The sequence below is a fragment of the Acanthopagrus latus genome, chromosome 11 (assembly GCF_904848185.1).
Source record: "Acanthopagrus latus isolate v.2019 chromosome 11, fAcaLat1.1, whole genome shotgun sequence".
NCBI classification, from domain to species: domain Eukaryota; kingdom Metazoa; phylum Chordata; class Actinopteri; order Spariformes; family Sparidae; genus Acanthopagrus; species Acanthopagrus latus.
Window position 1 is genome coordinate 19,953,979 of NC_051049.1, and position 21,350 is coordinate 19,975,328.

The 21,350-nt window shown below is 39.6% G+C and overlaps 1 protein-coding gene and 1 long non-coding RNA gene across 7 annotated transcripts; one reads left to right on the forward strand and one right to left on the reverse strand.

Moving 5' to 3' along the window:
• The first annotated feature begins 132 nt into the window (after nucleotides 1–132).
• On the forward strand, nucleotides 133–20,311 carry LOC119028516. Of its 6 annotated transcripts, XR_005077733.1 has the most exons (7): nucleotides 6,610–6,861; nucleotides 7,511–7,589; nucleotides 7,741–7,994; nucleotides 11,033–11,153; nucleotides 14,992–15,063; nucleotides 18,799–19,057; nucleotides 20,178–20,311. It is a non-coding gene; the product is annotated as an uncharacterized LOC119028516 (long non-coding RNA). The 6 variants fall into 6 exon arrangements; XR_005077732.1 differs by lacking the exon at nucleotides 20,178–20,311 and having other exon boundaries at nucleotides 18,799–20,103; XR_005077730.1 differs by lacking the exons at nucleotides 6,610–6,861; nucleotides 18,799–19,057; nucleotides 20,178–20,311 and adding an exon at nucleotides 133–4,888 and having other exon boundaries at nucleotides 7,511–7,640; nucleotides 14,992–15,128.
• Nucleotides 7,485–20,280, reverse strand: LOC119028494 (cartilage oligomeric matrix protein). Its single transcript, XM_037114589.1, has 19 exons — nucleotides 20,160–20,280; nucleotides 16,894–16,967; nucleotides 16,454–16,505; nucleotides 15,948–16,096; nucleotides 14,970–15,107; nucleotides 14,281–14,355; nucleotides 13,978–14,130; nucleotides 12,729–12,833; nucleotides 12,212–12,319; nucleotides 11,936–12,095; nucleotides 11,708–11,826; nucleotides 11,012–11,064; nucleotides 10,714–10,907; nucleotides 10,448–10,626; nucleotides 10,307–10,355; nucleotides 9,806–10,002; nucleotides 8,839–9,011; nucleotides 7,834–7,973; nucleotides 7,485–7,618 (listed from the first exon to the last, which is right to left on the reverse strand). Exons 1-19 carry the CDS (start codon nucleotides 20,224–20,226, stop codon nucleotides 7,560–7,562), a joined length of 2,244 nt encoding a protein of 747 aa, XP_036970484.1. The 5' UTR covers nucleotides 20,227–20,280; the 3' UTR covers nucleotides 7,485–7,559.
• Nucleotides 20,312–21,350: the final 1,039 nt, after the last annotated feature.

The window sequence follows — 21,350 nt, forward strand, 5'->3', positions numbered from 1 at the left end:
CTGCCAGTGAAAAGCATATATATATATATATATATATATATATATATATATATATATATATATATATATATATATATATATATATATATATATATATATATATATATATATATATATATATATATATATATATATATATATATAATGACTGAGCTTCTTTTCAGTGAAGGAAGCCGTCTGTTTTTAAACACTAAAATCTTAAATCTTTTTAAGTCGTCACTGTGAAATCACCTGATTTTGCCTTACATGAGTATTCTACTGTTCTACTTAAGTGTCTAACGTGACAACGTATTTTCGTAACTTATTGTAACATTTTCTTGTATTTCAGAGGAACTTAACTTTTGGTCAGTGATATTTGTGGTTATGTTGTGTAAGGTTTGACAAATCAATGTACTGTATTTTGTATCGGTACAGTTTATAGCCAAATTGTTGATGTTTTTAAAGTGGGGCTTAAAAACAAAACAAAAAATCGAAAGGACGGGTGTGAGGTGTTTTTAGAAGGAGCGCAATTATGGGGAGGCTTTTTGCTCCTTGACAGGGAAGCTCTCACAAAAATGCTATTGAGCTTTGCCACATCATATGACAAAATACCATACAAAGTATACAGATTTTAATAGTTGATCGTTGGATATTCAACAGTATGGAAGCCTCCAAATGGATGTATTGATAAGATGCAAACTTGCAGATTCAGAGTATTGTTTATCATAGAAGGTTTATTTACCCCATTAAGTAAACTGGATGAAGTACATAAAGGTTTAAGAAAGGATATAATTGTATTTTTTATTTCTGTTATTGTATGCAGTTTTCTCAGATATCGATTCTGATCGGTTTAGTGTCACAAACCAAACAAAACTGGTCACAATAGCATTCAGGGATGTAGTGGAGTCTAGAGTTGTTTACGCCTCCTTTTCAAAACGAAAAATGTTTACACAAGCTTTCACCTGAAAAACAATGTACATATTGATATTGTCTCCAGCTACATCCATGACACGGTCTCTTTTGCCAAAACATGTGCAACAAATTGTCAAATTTTGAAACGTCAGAGTTCAATCTGCGTTGGCCTTTTGTCAGAGTTTCCCTGAGAGGTGTTTGTAGGTCTGTGGGATCATGTTTGGTATAGTGTAATGTTCATGTACAGTTGTGCTAAATCATTTACTCACCTATAGCGCTGTTGGGAAGATTTTCCAACCCCCTCCCCTCCCCTGCCCTCCCATAAAGGAATCACGTTTGGTTTACTGCACACCTCCACAGCTGTACGATTTGTTTCAGTTCCAGTGTTTATTTGTCCGCTGTAAATCTTCCCATCAAATGTTTTGTTTGCCTTCAACAGATCTGTGATTCCTATGCAAATGAGACAAAATAACCACCCTGAAAGGAAAAATCCACCTCTGTTTCTTTTTTTTTTTTCTTTTTTAAACAGGAGTTAAGCTGGATTTGTTCTTCTAAAGTGTTGTGATTATGGAGGCTTTGTACTGCCAGAAAAAAAAAAGTACGAACGGGAGCGTCTGAGATGCAGAAAGAAGCAGTGTTAATGATCAACTTAGGCTGTTTTCTCTTATTAATGTTGGTAGAGATCATTGATGATAAAGACAGCTTTGAGTAACTTGAAAAGACACAACTATAAACATTAGACACATCTATTATAGATGCACAATTATATCGGTATATCTTTGGTATAGGCTGATAATAAATACTTGAAAATTAAATATCTTCATCAGCCCAAAATGAACGGTTCTGCCGAGTAGTTGTCTTATTCTGCCCAGTGATTATGTACATTTTGAAAAGTACTGTACGTCTGCATCTGCCTGGCCCATCATAGTAAGAGACTTGATGGCTAAATACTGTAAAAAAATATATCGTCTCCCTAAAAATGTTACATTGTGATCGTGTCTGTAAAACAAGAGTCCCAAAAGATGGAGCAGTTTGTAACGGAAGATGAAGCTTTCCATTGTCTTTTTGCGCGTCAGAAAATAAACTATAATCTGGGCTAGTTTGAGTGCAGGTCATCGAGTGTTGCGGTGGTGCTTTGACAATCAATGAGTGAAATCGTGCGCTGAGCTCTAAGTGTGTTTCTCAGAGGAGTGTCTTGACAGAGAAACAAAAATCCAGCTTAACTTTGAAATAAGAATGACATTACAAATCACAGAATTCCTCTCACATATCTTCCAGTGCGACTGTTGTCTATAAAGAAACCTTTCCCCCCAACCCTTGAGGAACAAACGCCACTGTTTTTATAATTTAGATTAATGGCGCATCCTGCTGCAGTTGCTTGAAATATCTCAGTTGTCATGGGCCAGTAATCCATAGGAAGAAGACAAATAAACCACTAACAAAAAGGCCTTGAAATGACCCTTTACCAGAAGCATTTCTTTTTTCTTTTTTTCATTTATCTCGAGCTGGATTTTTCCTTTAAGTCACTGAAACAAATGTATATTTACTCCTGAAAAAGAAAAAAAAAAAAGAAAAAATAAGCATTGTATTTGAGCCAAACGTCACTGTTGTAACACCGGTGATGTTGAGCTTTCCTGTCATCCTGCTGAATCCTAGTCCTTCACACTGACCTTGTACATAAACGCTATCGGTGAAACAAAATGCATGACTAAAACATGACAGTCAGAACCTCTACGTGAAGGCCTTCTATAGCCGCGCAGGTTTGATTTGTGTAACATAACGCTATCACAAATGTCTAAAGGGATGCATGTGTGGGTTTCTCCAGTGCAACAGTTAACTCAGTTTTCCTGTTCAGTGACTCTGTTACCTCCATCTCTGTATAATGCTACTTCATGAATGATAAGAGAATGTATTTTCTGTGGCAGCGTACTAGTTTTCTTGCCAAACGTTGGGGAGTTTTATGGTCCCATCACAGTTGGACCAGAGTCTCTCTCTCTCTCTCTCTCTCTCTCTCTCTCTCTGTCTATCTCTCTTCACCGTCTCCTCCTCAGATGAATTGGACTGTTGCTTGTTCTACTCTCTCTCTTTCTTACTTCCTACTGTAGCATCTCACCGCGTACGAGTGTAAACAGTTGATTCTCGCAATGCAAAAGAAGCCTGCGGTCGATCGGGCCCCTCGCCTCCATCAGCGCAACCTTTTTTGTTGGCTTTTTCGAGTAAGAAATGCAGGGGGATTGCGGATTTGGCACATGCGCTGACCGTTTGCATTATGCGCACTTGAATCCTCTGGCGCTTCTGCGTTACATGGTCGACTGCATGACATGATAGACGCATCGAGCTGATTCTCATCCCGCGTTAGGTGCAGGGCAGGAGTTTGACCGAGCTGTGACATCAGATATGATTGTTCTATGTTGCTGTTGCCTATCATGTCAGGTTTTGGACTGGGTAAAGTGTATTCTGTTTTGTTGTTGTTGTTTTATTTGTTTTTTATTTTCTGTTCTTGTGCAATGTTTAGTCCACTAGTTGCTTCGCACTTTATTTGTGACTTATGAGCAGGGACCGCTCTGCCTGAGGTGAATGCTGACTGTTTGACTCCAGATGTAGACTCCGGAGATATTTTCATGTCAAAGAAAAGATGAATTCTCTATTTTCCTTTGTAAACTATATTTTGGCTTGTCTTGTGTTTGTTTTTTTTGTTTTTTCAGTGAAGATTTTAGGGGATGCAAAACTAGAAAGGGCTTACTCCAGTGCAGCTTGTGCTCTCGTGTTGGAAAGGAACGGCACTCCGAATGTACTTCTTTGTCGATCACCCCCCCCACACACACACACACACACACGAAAAGCGCTTTGCGTTTGAGCAAGTTATCACAGTGACACTAGATGAACTCCCTGAAATGCAGGTTACGCGTTTTAAATATGAAGAATTACAACATGTCAAACATTTCTTCTCCAGTTCAACATGATTAATGTAAGAAATGCCTCTGTTTACCTGCAGGTGCAATAGTAGAAGCATTTAGTAGACGGTGGTCTGAAGTGCTGTCTCCAAGTTGGAATTTAATTCAGAGTTAAACAACATGACAACAGTGTTAGATGCCCTTTTCCATCGTCTCAGATTTGCTAACAAAGTTAACTAACGTTAGCCCTAGCAGAGATTTAAGAGTATGGCAGCTAATACACCTCTAATCAAAGTTATCAAATTGCAGAAGGGAATTTATGAGGGTGTTAAAATCAACAATGTTCAGCAGAGTTTGCCTGATCGTGGTTTGGCGGGAAAACATTCGCTTCTGTAGAACACAAATTGGCATTTTGCGACCTCTGGCTGACTTCGCAAATATTGAAACGTTCGACATCAAACTCCCATTTCCCTAAACAGATGAGATAAACGAATCACCTCAAAATATATTTTCTACTTCTTGTAATCTATTTAGTTTTGACTCGTCCGCTTGTGTCAGTCTGAGACTCCACCCGGTTGCATTACTTGTCAGCACGACCTGCGTTTCCTAAAGAGTGCTGAAGCTAAATCGTGTCGCAGACTGAAGAGGCAGACGAGTGAAGCTCAAACAGGAGTCCCGTGCTTTGAAGGTGTCTCTTAAAAGGGAAAGTTTGTCACACTTTATGTCAAAAAGTCTGATCAGTATTGATGGTGCATGTAGTCAGTTGAAGCGGGAGCATACATTCACAGAGACAGCTGAGCCCCCCTTAGTTACTGTTGCTAGGTTGGACAAGCTTTGCAACAAGAAACAAAAATATTCTTTTACAGTACAAGCTTATTGGAAGAAGTCTTTTTGGACCCCAGCAAATCACGTGACAATATAATTGGCCACTAAGAAAACTGTCTTCAGAGCCTGGCTCGTCCTGGGGGTGTGCTACAGTGTGATGTGTCCGAGAGGATTGTGGCATCTATATACTGCATGTATAGATATCTGATGTGTGACTTAGTTGGGAGCCAGAGCCCTTGAGAGTCGAGAAAACGGATGTTCGAAATCCTGGTCATCACGTGAGTTGCAGAGACTTCAGATAGATCCAGGAAGTTCTAAGGGGGCAATTTAAATGCTTTAATACAGAGAGACAGAAGTACAGTGTTTGGCAGTTCGTAGTCATTACATGATTGATTCATTCATTGATTGACTGATTGATTAAATGATTGATTGATTTAATAATTGATTGATCGATTTTCAGGGTTGGGCTGCTATTACTTTCCGTTAACTTCCAGAAACTACCGAGAGGCACCACGATTGGCCATTGTTAAAAACAAACAGGTTTAAATGTTTAAAAGTGTCACTGGAGTTAACAGTGATGACGCGAGTCTCTACCCAAGGGCTCTGTTGGGTACCAGGCTTGCTCAACTGTTATTGGAGCAAAGAGTGAAAATGGGCGGGACTTAGGCTTCACTTGATTACATGTATCATCAACACTGATTTGATGTCTACATAAAATGTGGTGAATTCTCCCCTTTAAATCCGGGGATGAAAGGAAAGAGTTGCTGCTCGGTCCTTACTGCTCATTCCTAGAGTGTTTTAGGTCTGAATAAAATCTCCCTTTAATAATATGGGGTTTTCTAAACGACAGCTCTCTCTGGAAAACCAGTTTAAGTTCCACCTTAAGCTTATAGTGAGAATAGCATTATATCACTGTTGTCCTGTAAGTCGTAGTAAAAGATCTGTAGCTATTTATTTGTTGCCATGTGATTCTCCTTATGTGACCATATTTGTTTATAAGATGAAAGAAAAATGTCAATTAAATTGAATGTGGAAGACAGATTTTTCTCTGCACATAGTCTTGATTTGCAGAATATGCTGACTTGGAAAAATAGAAACAAAAAACTGTCCGATGTCATTTTACAACATCACAGCGTGTTGCTGTGGACATGCATGGTGTTTCAATCCTGTTGTATATTGTCTTTGCTATCGTTTCTATTTTGTAATCTGTATTTCCAAATGCAAAATTTAAAAGATTATTTTGGATATGTGCATGCTTGTGTAATGTTCAGAATGTTGATTTCCACTAAAAGCTGTTGAGTTTGAAATAAGTCACGTCTGGTACTTAAAATCAAATGTTTGACCTTTCGTAGTGTAGCTACAGCATTATTATTTATTTTGCCATTCATACATTTCATTTATAGAACAGTTATGTACAGTTTAGATATGCTTTGGATGACAAATAGTATTATTCCAAGGCTCATTCATCTAGAGGGTAAATCCTCTGCACTTTTCTACAATTTAAAAATACCTTTTAGAATCAGTATTTCATCAGTGCTGATGAGTTAATATTCTCTCATTATGACTTAAAGTGAAACTCTCGCCAAAATGCAGCCTAGCCTTTTTTTGTGAATGTATATGAGTCAAAGCTTTGTGTAAAAGCATAATTACAACAAAAGAGGCACTTTGAAGATGTACCGTATTTTCGTTTTTGGGTCAAACTCATTTTCAATGGGAGTGCTACAGGCAAATTTGCGATAGCATCAAATATGCTATTTTTAAAACACTAAGAAGGCTTGACAAAACATCAAACTTTGCACGTAGTATCACTAGGGTGAACAAGAGTATTGAGAACATTGTTTGTGTACACAGAGTTTACTAAAAAAGAGAGTTTTTGAACAACTCGCCTTAGCAGTAGCTTGTTCCGTTAGCCGCCGTCATGGCAGCCAAGAAGTATCGATCTCAGAATGTGACGTAGCCTGGAGGACAGTTAAGGTGGAACTACTGTTTTCCCGCAACAACCATCCACGCGATATCTCACGTGACTTTTCAGGCTTTTGATTTTAGTATTGTTTCTTATACAAGGCTCCGTTTTCAACTTCAAGGTCAATATTGTTTTTCACTAACGACAAAACAATGAATTATACGTGCATTTGTATGTCACGAAGCTTTAGGAGCGGTCCACCTTAACTCCTCTCCATGTTACGTTGCATTCGGAGATCGTCACTTTTCACTGGCAGGACGGTGGCGAGCGGAGGAAACATCTGCTAATGTGAGTTGTTCAAAAACTCTCTTTTTAGAAGACTCTGTGTACACAAACAATATTTTAAATGCTGGTGTTCATGAGTAGAGACCCTGGTGATCCTACGAGCAGTTTTACGTTGTGTCGAGCCTTCTTCGTGTTTTAAAAATAGCGATTTTGATGCTAACATAGAATTTGCCCCGCGCACTCCCATTGAAAATGATTTTGACCCAAAAACGAAAATACGCTGCCTCTTTCGTTGTAATTGAGCTTTTACACAAAGGTTTGACATTCACATAAAACACCTTGGTCGCATTTTGGTGAGAGTTTCACTTCACTAATGGTCACTTCACACTTAGCAGCTTAACTTAGCTTAAATGCATCCAGTAACTGCTCTTGATTTACCAAAATCCACATTTATTCATTAATGACAGTAAAATCTTTGCAGTAATTCTTCTGTCAAAACAGTACATTATAATGTAAATATACAGTAGACAGTATAGTGAAAACATATATGACAGGAACTTCTGTGTTGGTAACAACAATACAATTCAAACAATTGGTGTATTTACTGTCAGGAGTTTAAACCTTTTGCGGTCTGTTGGATATTTTTTTTTTTTTTTTTTAAATTTGTTAAATGTGAATGAAATGATGCTGATCCTTCTCTGTCTGATCCCAGTTGTGCGTTGGAAAGTGTTCCCAGAATTCCCTGAGCTCATTTGCTGTCATCAGGCCACCAGCTGGACCTGCTGGGCTCTGTAGGTGTCAAAGTCCTCAGGAAGTGTGTCTGCAGTGGGAAAAAGCAGGAAGTGAAAGAAGACTTTATCCAGTGGAAAATTCCACCTAAAGTAATATTGTATTTACAACTATATATGCTGATGCTTAATTAATTCTACTTGTTTTATTTAGGAAGCTTCCGGCTGTAGAGGGGACTACTGATAGGGGTGAAATGTGCAAAACCAAAGCAGAGTGATGATAAGTCCGTTCATGAACTGGACTCACCGTTGCAGCGATAACGCAAGTTGGCCCAGATGATGTTCTCCTGGGAGAAGCAGAAGACTCCTAGTCGGCCTCCTCTCATTGTGGCGTCTATGATGACGCCTGTGTCTGCCACCATCTGAGGACCCTCGTAGAAACGAACTCTGCCAGCAAAAAAAGAACAGGTAAAAACATAAATGGATTCATGACGTGTAGGTTTGTGCATACAGAATCTAGAAGCGGTTCTAGTCGAGAGCAGCCATGTTTGCAATTATATTTCAGTGTCGTTATCTGGAGATACCAAGTTGATTGTTTTGTTTAGTTGCGAAAAATTAGCTTGGTGATCTCAAGATCACAAGATAACCAACCTGTCAACATGAGAAAACAAAAGGAACATTTCCTGTTGTCACCCTCCACAGCCTTATTACACAATCAAATATATTTCCATGATAGATGATGGGTCTCAGCCCAGAATACAGCCCATTTACCTTTGGTATGGATCCGGGTGAAGTGACAGATCCAGCAGTTTTCTTCTTTAACATGAAGTGATTTTTCTTTTTTTAAAATTTTTGTTCATTTTTCAGTGAATGGTATGTACATATTCAGGTGACTCTTACCTGTGAGTTAGTACAGTTAGATGCAGATCCAAATCTTGATCGAGCAGTTTCAAATATGCTTGATGTTGGATCAGATTTGATTGAATGAAAGGAGACTGTTGGGCCTTGGCGGAGTATGCACTTTACCAAGAGTTTTTTTTTTTTTTTTGGTGATCTTGAGGAATCAGCCTTCTGTTTTCCAGAGATAAGAAGACAAACTAGCCCGTTATCACAGGACTACTTACTTATTTAACCTCGAAACACCAGGACGTATCCTCATTTACAATGGTGTCGAAATACAAAACAGTTAGGCAATGGGGCAGTGTTCTCTGTCGCAAATTATATATTATTGTTATTTTTTTTATTAAAAATACAATAAATGTACAATTTAAAAAGGCATAGAAATGAATGTGACCTCTAGCTCTGTCGGTACCTGATGTAGCCGTCAGCAGGTCGGTGTTGGAGGAACCAGCGGTAAGAGGTCTTGTCCTTCCAGCCAACATTGCGAGCGTCTTTCCACAGCAGTTTGACCTGCTCACTGGTGTCGCCGGTGTGCCACAGGGCGTTCCTCAGGTTCTCACCTGGACCCGTGTTCGACTTGACGGCCTTTTCAAAACCACAAATGACAAAAAAGTCTGGACCAGCCTTTGATTGCAGTTTGTCAGTTAGCATGTCGTAGCAACTCTTTAATATTGGAATGCCTCAGGAAAAGAAACTGAATATTGTGAAACTTTAAACACATATTCCCTGATGCAGTTTACAAGAAGGACAATACTCAACAGCTGGTCACTGATATCTGACAAATACAGTGGTCATTTCCTCACGTACTCTTCCACTTTTTCTTAAAGCGGCATTTATAAGCTGTTATTATTGACCTTTTAAATCCTAATGAATCATTTATTAATGCTTTATAGAACTGTTGTAAGCCATTAAGAAGAACAACTTTAGGATCTCAAGGTTGTGAGAAAATCTTCCAGCATCCTTCTGGATTTTCAACCAATTTCTGGAACAGATCGTCTGTATTAACAACAGCTTATTAACAATTCCTACTTCAGATGTGATTGACTATTGGTACCTTTTGTCAGTGGTTTATTAACATTTATAACTGCAGCTGACTGACATACTTTTGCTGTGAAAGCATTAACAAATTATTTATAACTCCTTCATTACAGCTTATAAACCTTTTGTAAATGGTGCTTTATAGCACCATTATGTTTCAAACTAAACTGCTAGAAAAATTTAAAATGTCATTTAACAACCATGGTTGCAGTTGAAGGCATCCTTGAGTAAATCTTTATACTACTTTATACTACTAGTACTCCTTTATCCACTGGAGCTAAATTTCGAATGTAATTATATCCAAGCATTAATATTTTTTCTTTAGTAGTCGATTAGGCTACCTTCAGTTGGATGCCTGGTTCTGCCACGGCCCTGAACGGGTTTGCCTGCCAGTAGATCTGTTCCACCTGCTTCCACATCACCACGTAGAAGCTGGAGCTGTCCTGGTACCCAAAGATAAACCCTGCGTAGTCGTCGTCCGTTACCGTGTTCACATGAAACGTCCCTTCAAAGTCCACACCGCTGAAGGCAGTGTAGCCTGGTGGAGAGACAGGTGTCACAGAAGTGCTGTTATAAAGTATGATATACTGCATAATTGATGGGAACTAAATGTTGTATTTTGGTTCAAGGGAAGCTGCGAATCCGGTGTGCAAATGCTCTTTGGATTGCAATTTTCTTGTTTAATTAATTTGTATCTAGCTCGGATCTCACTGAGGATTTTGGGTGTGGATGGACTCTAGCTTTGCGGTATTGATTTCCAACTCTAACTTGGGCAAATCAACCAATGCCACTTTCTCGAAATGTCAAACTATTCCTTTAAAAAGCAGGTACAATGATCTTACCAACAGCCAACCCAGGATCACTGTTCATGGTCTGGACAATCTCTCTTCCCTGTACAAACAAAAAAGTAGATTTAAGATTTAATTTAATCTGAGATGATGTTTAGTATTTTGGAGCGCAAACTAACAAACATGTCACTGAACCTGGTTCAGCACCACCCAGTTGGGGTCGATCTGTGCGTCTCCCTCCGGATCTAAAACGACGGTCTGGTACTCCCTGAAGTCGGTGAGGGTGACCTCAGCGTTCTCTGGACAGACGTCAATGGTGTCGATGATGGTGTCGTTGTCAAAATCCTTCTCACATATATCACCCACACCGTCACCTGAGGGGGTAAATAGATTTAGACCGTGGTAAGAAGAACATTTTTACTTTATAACTAGATGTAAGAAAACGGAGGGTGATCACACACCATTAGAGTCCTCCTGCAGAGGGTTGGGGATCAGTCGGCAGTTATCGGGACCAGGTGGCAGCAGGTCCGGGATGCCGTCGTTATCATCGTCATCATCACACTCGTCTCCTTTGCCGTCCTTGTCGGTGTCCAGCTGGGAACTGTTGATCACGGCTGGACAGTTGTCCCGAGAGTCTTGGTGACCGTCGCCGTCACTGGAAAAGAGAGACTTTCACTGTCACGCGCACATTTAGTTTTCCAGCAGCCTTATTATACAGATGATTAAAAGTGAATGTTAACTGATGAGGTCACACGATACCTGTCCTTGTTGGTGTCACAGGGGTCTCCAATCAAGTCGTTGTCCACATCCGTCTAAGAAAGATGACATTGTAAAGCTGATCAACATCTGTGTGACAAGTTCTGCGCAGAGAGGTTCTTCTGATTGCCAGTAGACTACAGAGGTGAGTGTAAAAACAATGTGTTATTCCAAAGAGGGGAGCGCAAGATGATGGTTTACATTCTTCAGGCTAATTTCATTGTTTGTGAGCCTGAATCATTGTATTGAATCAATGAACTGTAAGATCAATGATGGGAAATTTATAGTTTATTATTCGGCTTATTGGACAATTATGAAACTGAAATTACAACAAGAGTTTTAATACAACAAAACTTATTAGAGCCATGGAATAAAATTAATTCATCTGATGCTCACAACAATTTAATTTGATCACACATCATTTACACTGTCCAGATTAGTTGAGTATTTTCGACTGCTAAACAATAATAGTCCATAATGATCCCTATTTTTTATTAAATGTAACTTTGAATGCAGTGTGTAAGTCATGTATATTGGTTCAAGAGGTGAAGCTGTATGTACTTTGGCTCACAACAATCATCAATCAAACTAACTCAAATACGAATGCGTCATTTATAGGCGAAGATTTTTGCTCGCAGAATCGGCTGACAGGATGCGCTGATGATTAGTCTGTAACCAAAACAAAAGGCGCCTCCCAACCTGTTCAGGGTTTTTAACATAAGGACAGCTGTCGCAGGCGTCTCCCACTTTGTCTCCGTCACGATCTTTCTGGTCAGTGTTGGGAACCCTTTTGCAGTTATCCAGGTGATTGGGGATTCCTGGGATTGAAGTGGGCATCAGCAAACGTGTCACAGCATCAACACACATGACGGTACAGTTTTTATAAATACTGGTGTTAAACCATATAAAAACACGTGGAATACTAACCATCCCCGTCAATGTCTTCGTCGCACTCATCACCAAATTTATCCACGTCTGTGTCTTTTTGGTCGTTGTTTTTGACGGCACGACAGTTGTCGCACGCGTCGCCAAAGTCGTCCTCGTCAGTGTTCTTCTGGTCCACGTTAGGCACCAGCACGCAGTTGTCCTGCACAGAAATTGTTTCAGACCTTTAGTTTGGTAAAGTGACAAGAGAAACATAGATTCCCACTAGCTTTTGATTATCTTTGTATAGCCCATCAATTATTTTTTTTATGCACAAACCTGCATGTTGAGGATCCCATCCCCATCTGCGTCTTCATCACAGGCGTCACCAATCCCATCTCCGTCGGCATCTTCTTGACCAGAGTTGGGCACAGTAAGACAATTGTCCTGAAAGGAGAAACGCTCATTTACAAAGTAGATGACAATTGGGAAAAATGTAATCGTATTATAGTGACTGTAAGAATGTGTGGTTTACAATCTATCTCTTACTGTGGAGAACATGCTTTAATTAAAAAATCGTTCAAACTAAAAATTTAAGTTGTGAGTTTTTGGTGTCCCATGATGGTCACATTGTTGTTTCTGTTGCAGATCTGGAACAGTTTTAAGGCAATCTAACCTTAGATACTAAACAAAGGTACAATTTCTGAACAAGCATCACAGCATACAGTAGTAAACATTTAACACATCTCTGTACGTCCTATGAATATTTTACTCTTTGTAGATGACTAAATCATTTATGTGGAGGATTTCTGTCAGTAATATTCAAACATGTCTTCATGGTATTCACGAGACTTACCTTGTTGCAGTTTGTCTCAGGACAGACCAGTTTCTCATCAGGGAAACCGTCGATGTCACTGTCAGGCCCACAGAGGTAGCCGTTGCCAGCCCATCCGACTCCACACTGTGGGGATGAATGATGTTTTATGTACTGTACAGCCTGTTTTCATCAGCCCCGTTTGTGTAGCGCACAGTAACATATCACCTAAATTGCTCAAACAGACATTTTACAATTCTTCCTCAGAGGTATATATTTCACAGAGCTGGGTCAAATATACTTACATGACTTTGTAATTTGTTTAGCAGCTGTGTACAAGCCTTTATTTTTAAGCTGTACTTGAATGTCTCACTTTAGAGGAACATAAAACAAATGTGGTAGTAAGCAGGAGCATTATTAAGTTCAATTTTGTAGATTTTACAGAAGCAGCAGCTGCTGATAGATTTAAAAGCCATTTTCCTGAGATTTTGATGTGAAAGTACACAACAAACTCACCACAACACAACTTCATATTCCCTTATCAGCTACCATTTTCACTAATCTAAGGAAGCACTGGGTCAAACATCCTGTCCTCCGTTTTCCCCATGATTCCTAGTTCCAAGTGAGATTTTGATAGTTTTCTTCACAAGTTATTTGTGTCATTGTCATGGGGAACAAATGTTTACCAAGATAATGAGATCATTTTCTCAAGATCTCAAGAAAGTGAAGTTTAGGTCATTATCACAAGAGAACAAATGTTGTTTTCCTGAGATGATGAGGTAATTAATCATGAGAAAATGGCGTTGTAAGGTTCATAAAACTGGACAAATACATACACAGTCTTGTGTGTGGCAGGTTTTGGTAGTTTCAAAGCAAACCATGTCAACTTGTTATGATTTTTTTCATCTTAAATCGGTTTCTACACTTGTCAAGAGGCCATGTATGGATCCTGGCATCTAATAAACATGAAGCTATGACGGGAAAACCTTTTGTTTTCTTGTGATAGTGGATTCTTTTATCTCATTATCTCCAGATTAAAAAGCTCATTATCTCAAACAAATTATCTTTTCATCTTGAGAAATAGATTTAACATGATATCAGGGGAAAAAAGAAGAAATTATGAATTCAACCCATGACAGTTTGGGGCTTCCATACTAGTCCCCTGTTGGAAGATTTCCTCATCAGAGAGAAACTAACTCAATCACAACTTCAGTAGATGGATGATGAACATTTTCACGAAAAATCTCCTGGGCTGCAAAAGAACAGGAAGCAGAAAGTTACATTTATTCACCTGACACTCGATCTTGCCCTCCCGATGGACGATGCACTCAGCGCTGGCGTGGCAGGGGTTGGGTTGGCCATTCCCACAAGCTCTCTCTGGCTTACAGCCACGTCGCTGGTCCCCAACATAGCCAGTCTTACATGGACCACACCTGAAGGAGCCCTGATGACACACAGAGGAAACAGAGCCATCATAAGAGTCATGTTAGACAATTCTAAAACTAACTGAAGTGTGCTGAAGTCTTTTTTATGGGCTATAGGACACTATTTTGGCAGCAGAGAGTAGTTTTTCTTAAATAGTGTTTATACTCACAGGGGTGTTCATGCAGACAGAGTTCTCCACACAGCCTCCGTTACTGGTGCTACACTCATTGATATCTTTGCAGACCTTGATGGGACAAAGAAACAGGAAGAAACTCCCAAAACTTAAACAGGTTTTGACATAAAGACAAAAACAAAGCACAGCGAAGCCAGTCGTATGTTAAGGGTTAAGCTGGTGATGACACAGACCAGTGCACATTGTTTGACACACTACGTATGTACAGTAAAGAGTGAGGAGGTGTTGCTGAAGGATGAAGAGAGGATGAGGTGGTGAAAAGCAAAGACAGACATGGTGAGGTTCACAGGGGAAACTTTCTCCTCAAAACAGTGTCAACAGTCTCACAAAGGGGAGAAGTTAACCCTAACCCTTTCAGTAAGATAGGTTACCTGGCAAATGCTTTAGATGACTTAAATATTTATACAATTGTAATCTTTAGAGTCAATCAGTTAATTTTCAGTGACATCAAGACCTCCGTTTCTACCTCTGTACAACTGAAACTCAAGGTTCACTCATTATGTGAAAAAAATAAGTGAACCTTGAGATGAGGATGTTTTATCACAGATGTATGAAGATTGAATATCCTCATGTTGTTTTTCTTTTCCTGTTGTAATATTAATTGCAGAAGCATTAACTGAGAGTAGTGCAGAGTTGCTGATCAGTCTGTGTTCTCTGATTCTGACCTGTTTGTTGGCGGTGGCGTAGGCAAGTCCGACGCCCTGGACCTGAGGGCCGGTGTATCCAGCAGGACAGGAACCGCAGCGGAAACCCGGGGAGGTGTTTATGCAGCGCACACCCATGTGGCACGGCTTCACGATACACTGCCAACAACAACAACAGACACAAACATCAAGACAAATCCAAATCTTTTTACACATGATTAGATGATAACTTTCAACTTTGTTTTGAGACGTGGGAGATAATCAGTGATAATTTAATTAGTTTCTAACATTAAAGATGCTGTACAACAACACAGATGTTTCACGTAGTCAGGATATGAGCTTTGATGTTGATTATGTCACCAAAGTATATGAACCATTAAACAGGAAAGAGATGAAACTCTCCCATCTTTTCTTGGTTCTCCACTGTTACAATGTAGTGTGACCTATGTCCACTCTGCGAACTACATGTTGTTTTGCTTCCTGTGCCAGCGCTACAGTATACGTCTGTAGTTATCTCAGTGCTTTTTCATCTGTAATTTAGTTAAAACACTTTTCACAGTTTGCTTTGCACATATTGTTAATAGTTCCTGTTGATTTGTGTTCATAGGTTTAACATATTTTTTATCCTTTAGCGAGCAACATTAGCAAGCCAGATGCTAACATGAGGTTGCAATGGTGCTGCCAGAAATGAAAATAAGTGACTGACTTGCGCTGTCTTCTGAATGTGAGCAGTAAAACTCCAACCTCAAATCACAAATCAGAGTCTAGAGTCTAGTTAGGGATGAAAAAGGTGAGATATGTGTACATGTATACTGTACAGTTGGCACCATTCAGTGCGTAAAACGGATATACGTCTCACTACGTTGTCTCTGACAATGTGTGGGGTCCCTCAAGGGTCACTTGTCGGACATCTGTTATTTAATCTTTACATGCCGCCACTAGGTGAAACTGAAACCAACACCAAACATACGCAAAACCTATAAACCAATCTCTGCACACCTCGTCCACATCAGTGCAGTGGGTACCGTTGCCCTCCATGCCGTCGGGGCAGGGTCCACACTTGATTCCATGAGGGGTGTCCATGCACTTCACTCCTGGGTGACAGGGGTTGGGCACACAGGAGGGACGAGGCTGCATTCCTCCCATCCCTGAGGAGAGAGGAGGTCAACTTTCCTCGGTTTTCAGCTCATTGAAGCATCTTTTGACACAGTTTGTTCTACTGATTTATTTATCTCATCTCATCTAAGTTGCCCTGATGGTTTCCTTAGTATATTTGATGATACGAACCTCCCAACGGGCATAAATATCATTCCCTTGTTTCTCGATATTATTGTATACAGATCCAGCTCTTAACAGTCTGAGCAGTACAAACATTATTTGTCATCTTGAGGGCAAGGTTATCTGAACAAAAAACAAAGCCTCAAATTCAACTGAAAAGTACAAGTGTTGTGAAAACCTTAACTACTAAAATAGAAGAATGTGTTTTGCTCAGCTGGTCGACTCACCGCAGGCTTCACACTCCATCACGGTGTTCTTCAGGAACACTATCTCTTTTATCTGGAAAATACAGTCAGTCCAAAGTTTATAAGGATTTACACCAAAAGCTGATAATAGTATCACCTGATATTAGTGTTTGCTGTCTAAATGTTTAAAGTAACAATATGTAGAAATCATCAGTTTGTGAGATTTGGGGCCCCTTGTAGTTTCTGAGTGCAAGTTCAAATCCCAGCTCTGTACAGTCTGTGCTGACTACAAACAAAAGTCAGTACTTCATTACAGTGTTATGTGTTGAAAACTTGTATGTTGAACTAAATACATATGTAACGCTGTGATCCCACCCTCTCGCTGAAGTTACATAGTGCAGAAACAAGTGATGGGCCTACAGATTTTAAAGCTGCTGACATAAAGTCAAAAAGTTACATAATGTTGATTTAATGTGTTTTACCTGTTGTTTCAGGAGCTCTTTAATCTCAGCCAGTGCAAGGTTCGTCATTTTAATCTGACTGATGATTTCTCCATCTGAAAAGAGAAATAATATTAATAATTCATAAGTATTTTTTAAAGAAAACTGTTGACTTGGGGGTAGATTTTACTTTGTGAATCCATAATGTGTTGAAGGTCATACTTTTATTTTTCATCCTTCACCATTGATTTAGAAGAAATTTCGTTTGGCACTTCACTAACAAATCTTAATTTGAAGTATTCAGATCTCTTTCTGAGGTAAAAGTAGAAAGATAATATGATGTTTTTCTTCTGAATGGCTCATTTCAAAATCAAGAAATATTACTGTACTGTGATTATTGATTTTTTTTATATGTGTTTTACTTTAATGTTGCAGCTGATGAATACATTAATACAAAAATACATTTTAAAATAATTCAATAAAAAAGTGAGATGTTGTTCAGAATAACAAGTAAAGATATTAATCTTGGAGAGGATAAGACCTGCTCCGAATATAAAAAACATCACCAAGAGCCGACCAGAAACACAACAGAGGCACCGATAAAGACCGAGATAATATAATAACAACAGTGTGTAGTCGTGATGAGCCCATCAGTCTTCCTCTTGGCTGAACATCCACGACCAGAAGCTCAGCAGGGATAGAATACGGTCATACAGAGACGGGGCACAACACACAGCATGATCCACTGCCTGTCAAATACCAGAATCTAATACCTGAGTCCTGGCTCCTCAGTCACCGCAGGCCTCATTTGTATCCTCCACTGCCCACGCATTCACTGGAGTCAGAGATGTTTTGATTGCAGCCGCGTGATTGATTTTCCAGATACGGAAAGATACAAGATTTTCTGGAGGATGCATTTTTCAAGCTTACAGGAAAGAAACTCTGCGGCCGTCTTTGAGTTTGTACAGTGTAGTACAGTAACGTCTTTGTCTGGGGTTTCGATGGAGATTGTTAATCTCCAAACTATTGTGTCTGATAATACAACAGTGTTGAAAAGATCTTTTAAGTAGTTTTAAAACACGAGTAAAACTAAAACAAGAAAATCTCGGAAAGCAAAACAACATTGAATCTGTTTAGCGAATACGCCATATTTTCTGTATCATTTTTGTTTTAGAGTCTGGATGTGACTGAGTGAGTGAATTTAACCGCACTGTCAAGAATCCCAGAAATCAATATGTCACATTTAACGGACTGCAGCTGTCAGAGATGACACAGAATGATGATGATCGTTCCTGCTCACGAATGAGTGAACTGTGTGTTGGTTCACCTGGAGGAGGGGCCGAACAGGTAATCAGGGATTTATGACACCCAGCTTTTAAAATGTACGACAGCTGGGGCACATTTGCACCAAGAGTAGTTATTTGACTCCTGAGTGACTCGCTTTAATTTGGTTGTATTTGCTAAAGCCGTCCGAACTCTGGTGACACCAGACAGCAGCAAATAACTGCAGTGCAATTAATGAGGAAATAATTACATAACATAAAAGGGTTTTGTTGGCTTGAAAAGGTGGTTTTCAAGAAACTCTCTCTGATGAATGATTCACTTCATTTGTGCAAATCAAATATAGAAATGCAACAAAACTCATTTTAAATCAGATTTTTTGGTCTCTTGGGGAAACCAGGAACAGTTATAAATATCTGCTGTTAAATACCCAACTATGTCCACCAGCTAGTCTCTTAAATGTATGTGTCTGCTGTTTGCTGCTTTTTTTTTTTTACCCTTTTCAGCCAAATGATGAGTTGAAACTCACTATAAAGCTCTGATTTGGGTGATAATTCCCTATATGAGTGACATCTTTTATTGTTAGCCGCTTTGACTTCTTTTTGTGATGATGATAAGTTCACAGATTCTCTGGATGTCAGATTCACTAAGCTTGTCTCAACACAGGATCCGATGCTTTGGGATGTTCAGGTGTGACCGGATCCTGATGTAACATGCTGTTTGCCCTAATTGACCCAGAGACCCCCATCGTCCTCCCCAAACACCGTCCCTTCCCCCAGAGGAGCCGTACCAGGGCAGAAATCTCCCTGAGCATGAAGCGCAGGAAATGTGGTCTTCTCATTAGCAGCAACTCTGTTTACTGAATGGATTCCACAGAAGAAAGAGAAGATAGAGGAAATAAATCTCTCTCAGTGCTAATAGAAAGGTAAAGACAACAGAGAGCTCGCTGATTGTTTTTCCTCATTGTGTGCAAGCACAGGCACAGAAAACACAAAGTCTGAACACCAGGCAAATACTCACTTACATGAGGAGACAAAAAAAAGTGGGGATGTTAAAATTGTTTTCTGAACAAAGCTATGAACTAATTCAGTGATGTTTCAATCCTTACAGTATGTAGAGTGCTTGATTAAATGTTCTTAGTTACTTTCCATCACTGTTGACCTGTTGCTGTATCCAATATTCAGTGTTTTTCTGATTATTGGAATCGTTTTGTTTTTCTGATCTGATTTGCGATCAAATAAATTCATTTAAAATGTGTTACTTTGGCTCTGATGATGTACAATGTTTGCCCCCAAAATGTAATGGAGTGGAAGTATAGAGTAGCAGAAGGGAAGGGAAGAAGTCAAGCAAAGTACCTCAAAACTGCAGACTACTGTAGAATGGTAGAATACTTCAGTTTCACCGTTGTCCGTTTATCAGATCTGATATTTTTGGGCTGTTTTGTTTTTGTAAAACGATCCGAAAACATCTGATCAAAAGTTTGGTCAAAAATGATGGAAAGTAACAAAGAACATTTAGTCAAATACATTTTTTAAGTGCAATTTTGAGCATTTTTAGTGGAGTATTTCCAATTTTCTGCTACTTTGTACTTCCACGCACAAATATCGTACTTTTACTGCATTACATTTATTTGCCTCTCAAAGTGTAGTACAGTGAAAGTATGAAGTGGCAAAAAAATGAAACCACTCAGGGAAAGTAAAAGTGCCTCAAGTACTTAAGTGACTGTAATTAGTTGCATTCCATCACTGGTAATATATAAACTATAATATTATATTGTTTATTATTTTCTATTTTATCTATGTTTATTGTTATATTGGACTGTCCTATGGCTGTTGTGAAGGACAAATGTCCCCATTTGCGAGAATAATAAAGTTATTTCTGATTTTTGATGCATTGAACAATGATAGTCAATATACATGCAGCTGTTCAAGTAGTTGTGAAAGCCGGTGGCAGCTTTATTTTATCGAAGTTCTTTCTGGCAAAACGAAACTAATGTCTTTAATAAACGTTAGACACGTTCTTCTCACCTCTCTGTCCTGCTGCAGCGTGTCGTCCCATGTAGAGCGCACAGCTCAGCACCAGAAACCACAGCATGCTTGAATCTGTGCCGCAGATGCTGCCGTCCTCTCTTCTGCCTTCAGCTCGGAGTCAGCGCTCCTCCTGCAGACCCACTTTCAGTTCTCCTTTCTCCCCTCGCTTTGGTTTTTATACCCCGCTCCACCTCCCCCAACCTGGCTTTCATCCTCGTCCTCTCCCCTTAAACTCCCCCCGCAAACCACTACCTCTGGAAGGCCGAGAACCGGGAACAGGATCGATTGCTCAACACATTAACACCCCCGCATATGATACATGCAACAACATCTGTTTTTGTTGTGCTTCTTCATTGTGGACCAAAAAATACAATATGGTTTGTTTAGAGCGAGTTGATTTGTGTTCATATTATAATCCTTAATTTATGACAAAGTGGGAGGTTCGTGGTAAATATAGTATTTTTAGTTTTAAATGTATTGATGGGTTGGTTGCGTTATTGGCTCCAGCTCAACTGGATTTGGCAGCGTGATGTGAGAGAGAATATGGCTGGAAACAGACCTGAGACTGAACACAGCCTACATGACCGACAGGGGAACCGGTATGGAGGTGATTTACAGAGGCTCTGACCAGGATTACTTCAGGCATGACAAAACAGGGCAGGCAGAAACTAGAAATCTAGAGGCGACTGTTGGAAGACAAACCAGCGACTGTGCTGGTGAGCTATTAAGCTCGTCTCAAGTCTTAAGAGTCTTTCATTCTTTGATATTTTGTTGTTTTTGTTGTTCTTAGGTAATATCAGACAGTATTCTTCAGATCCAGTTCAGATTTTACAACAAACCCAAGTTTACTGCTTCATGATTACAAATGCATTACACTCTAGTGTGTGTGTGCGCATGTGTGTGTTAATGGCATCAGCAGATGTCAGTTACATTCCTGGCAGTGAAGTTTTTGGTCCAGATCACCTTGATAAGCTCTCACCACCTCCTCTCTCCACTCGCTGCTTTGCCCAAAAGAGGGACGTCTCACTCTGGGCCTCGTCTGGAAAAACAAACACACCAGCAGCTCGTTTTCTGCCGTCAAGCTGCAGAGCTGGACGCTTCATTCTGAAGCAGAAGAAATCGAACATCTCTACGAGGTCTTTCTTCTCGTCTTCGACCAGCCGGAAATTAATGTTTTCAGGAATGTTG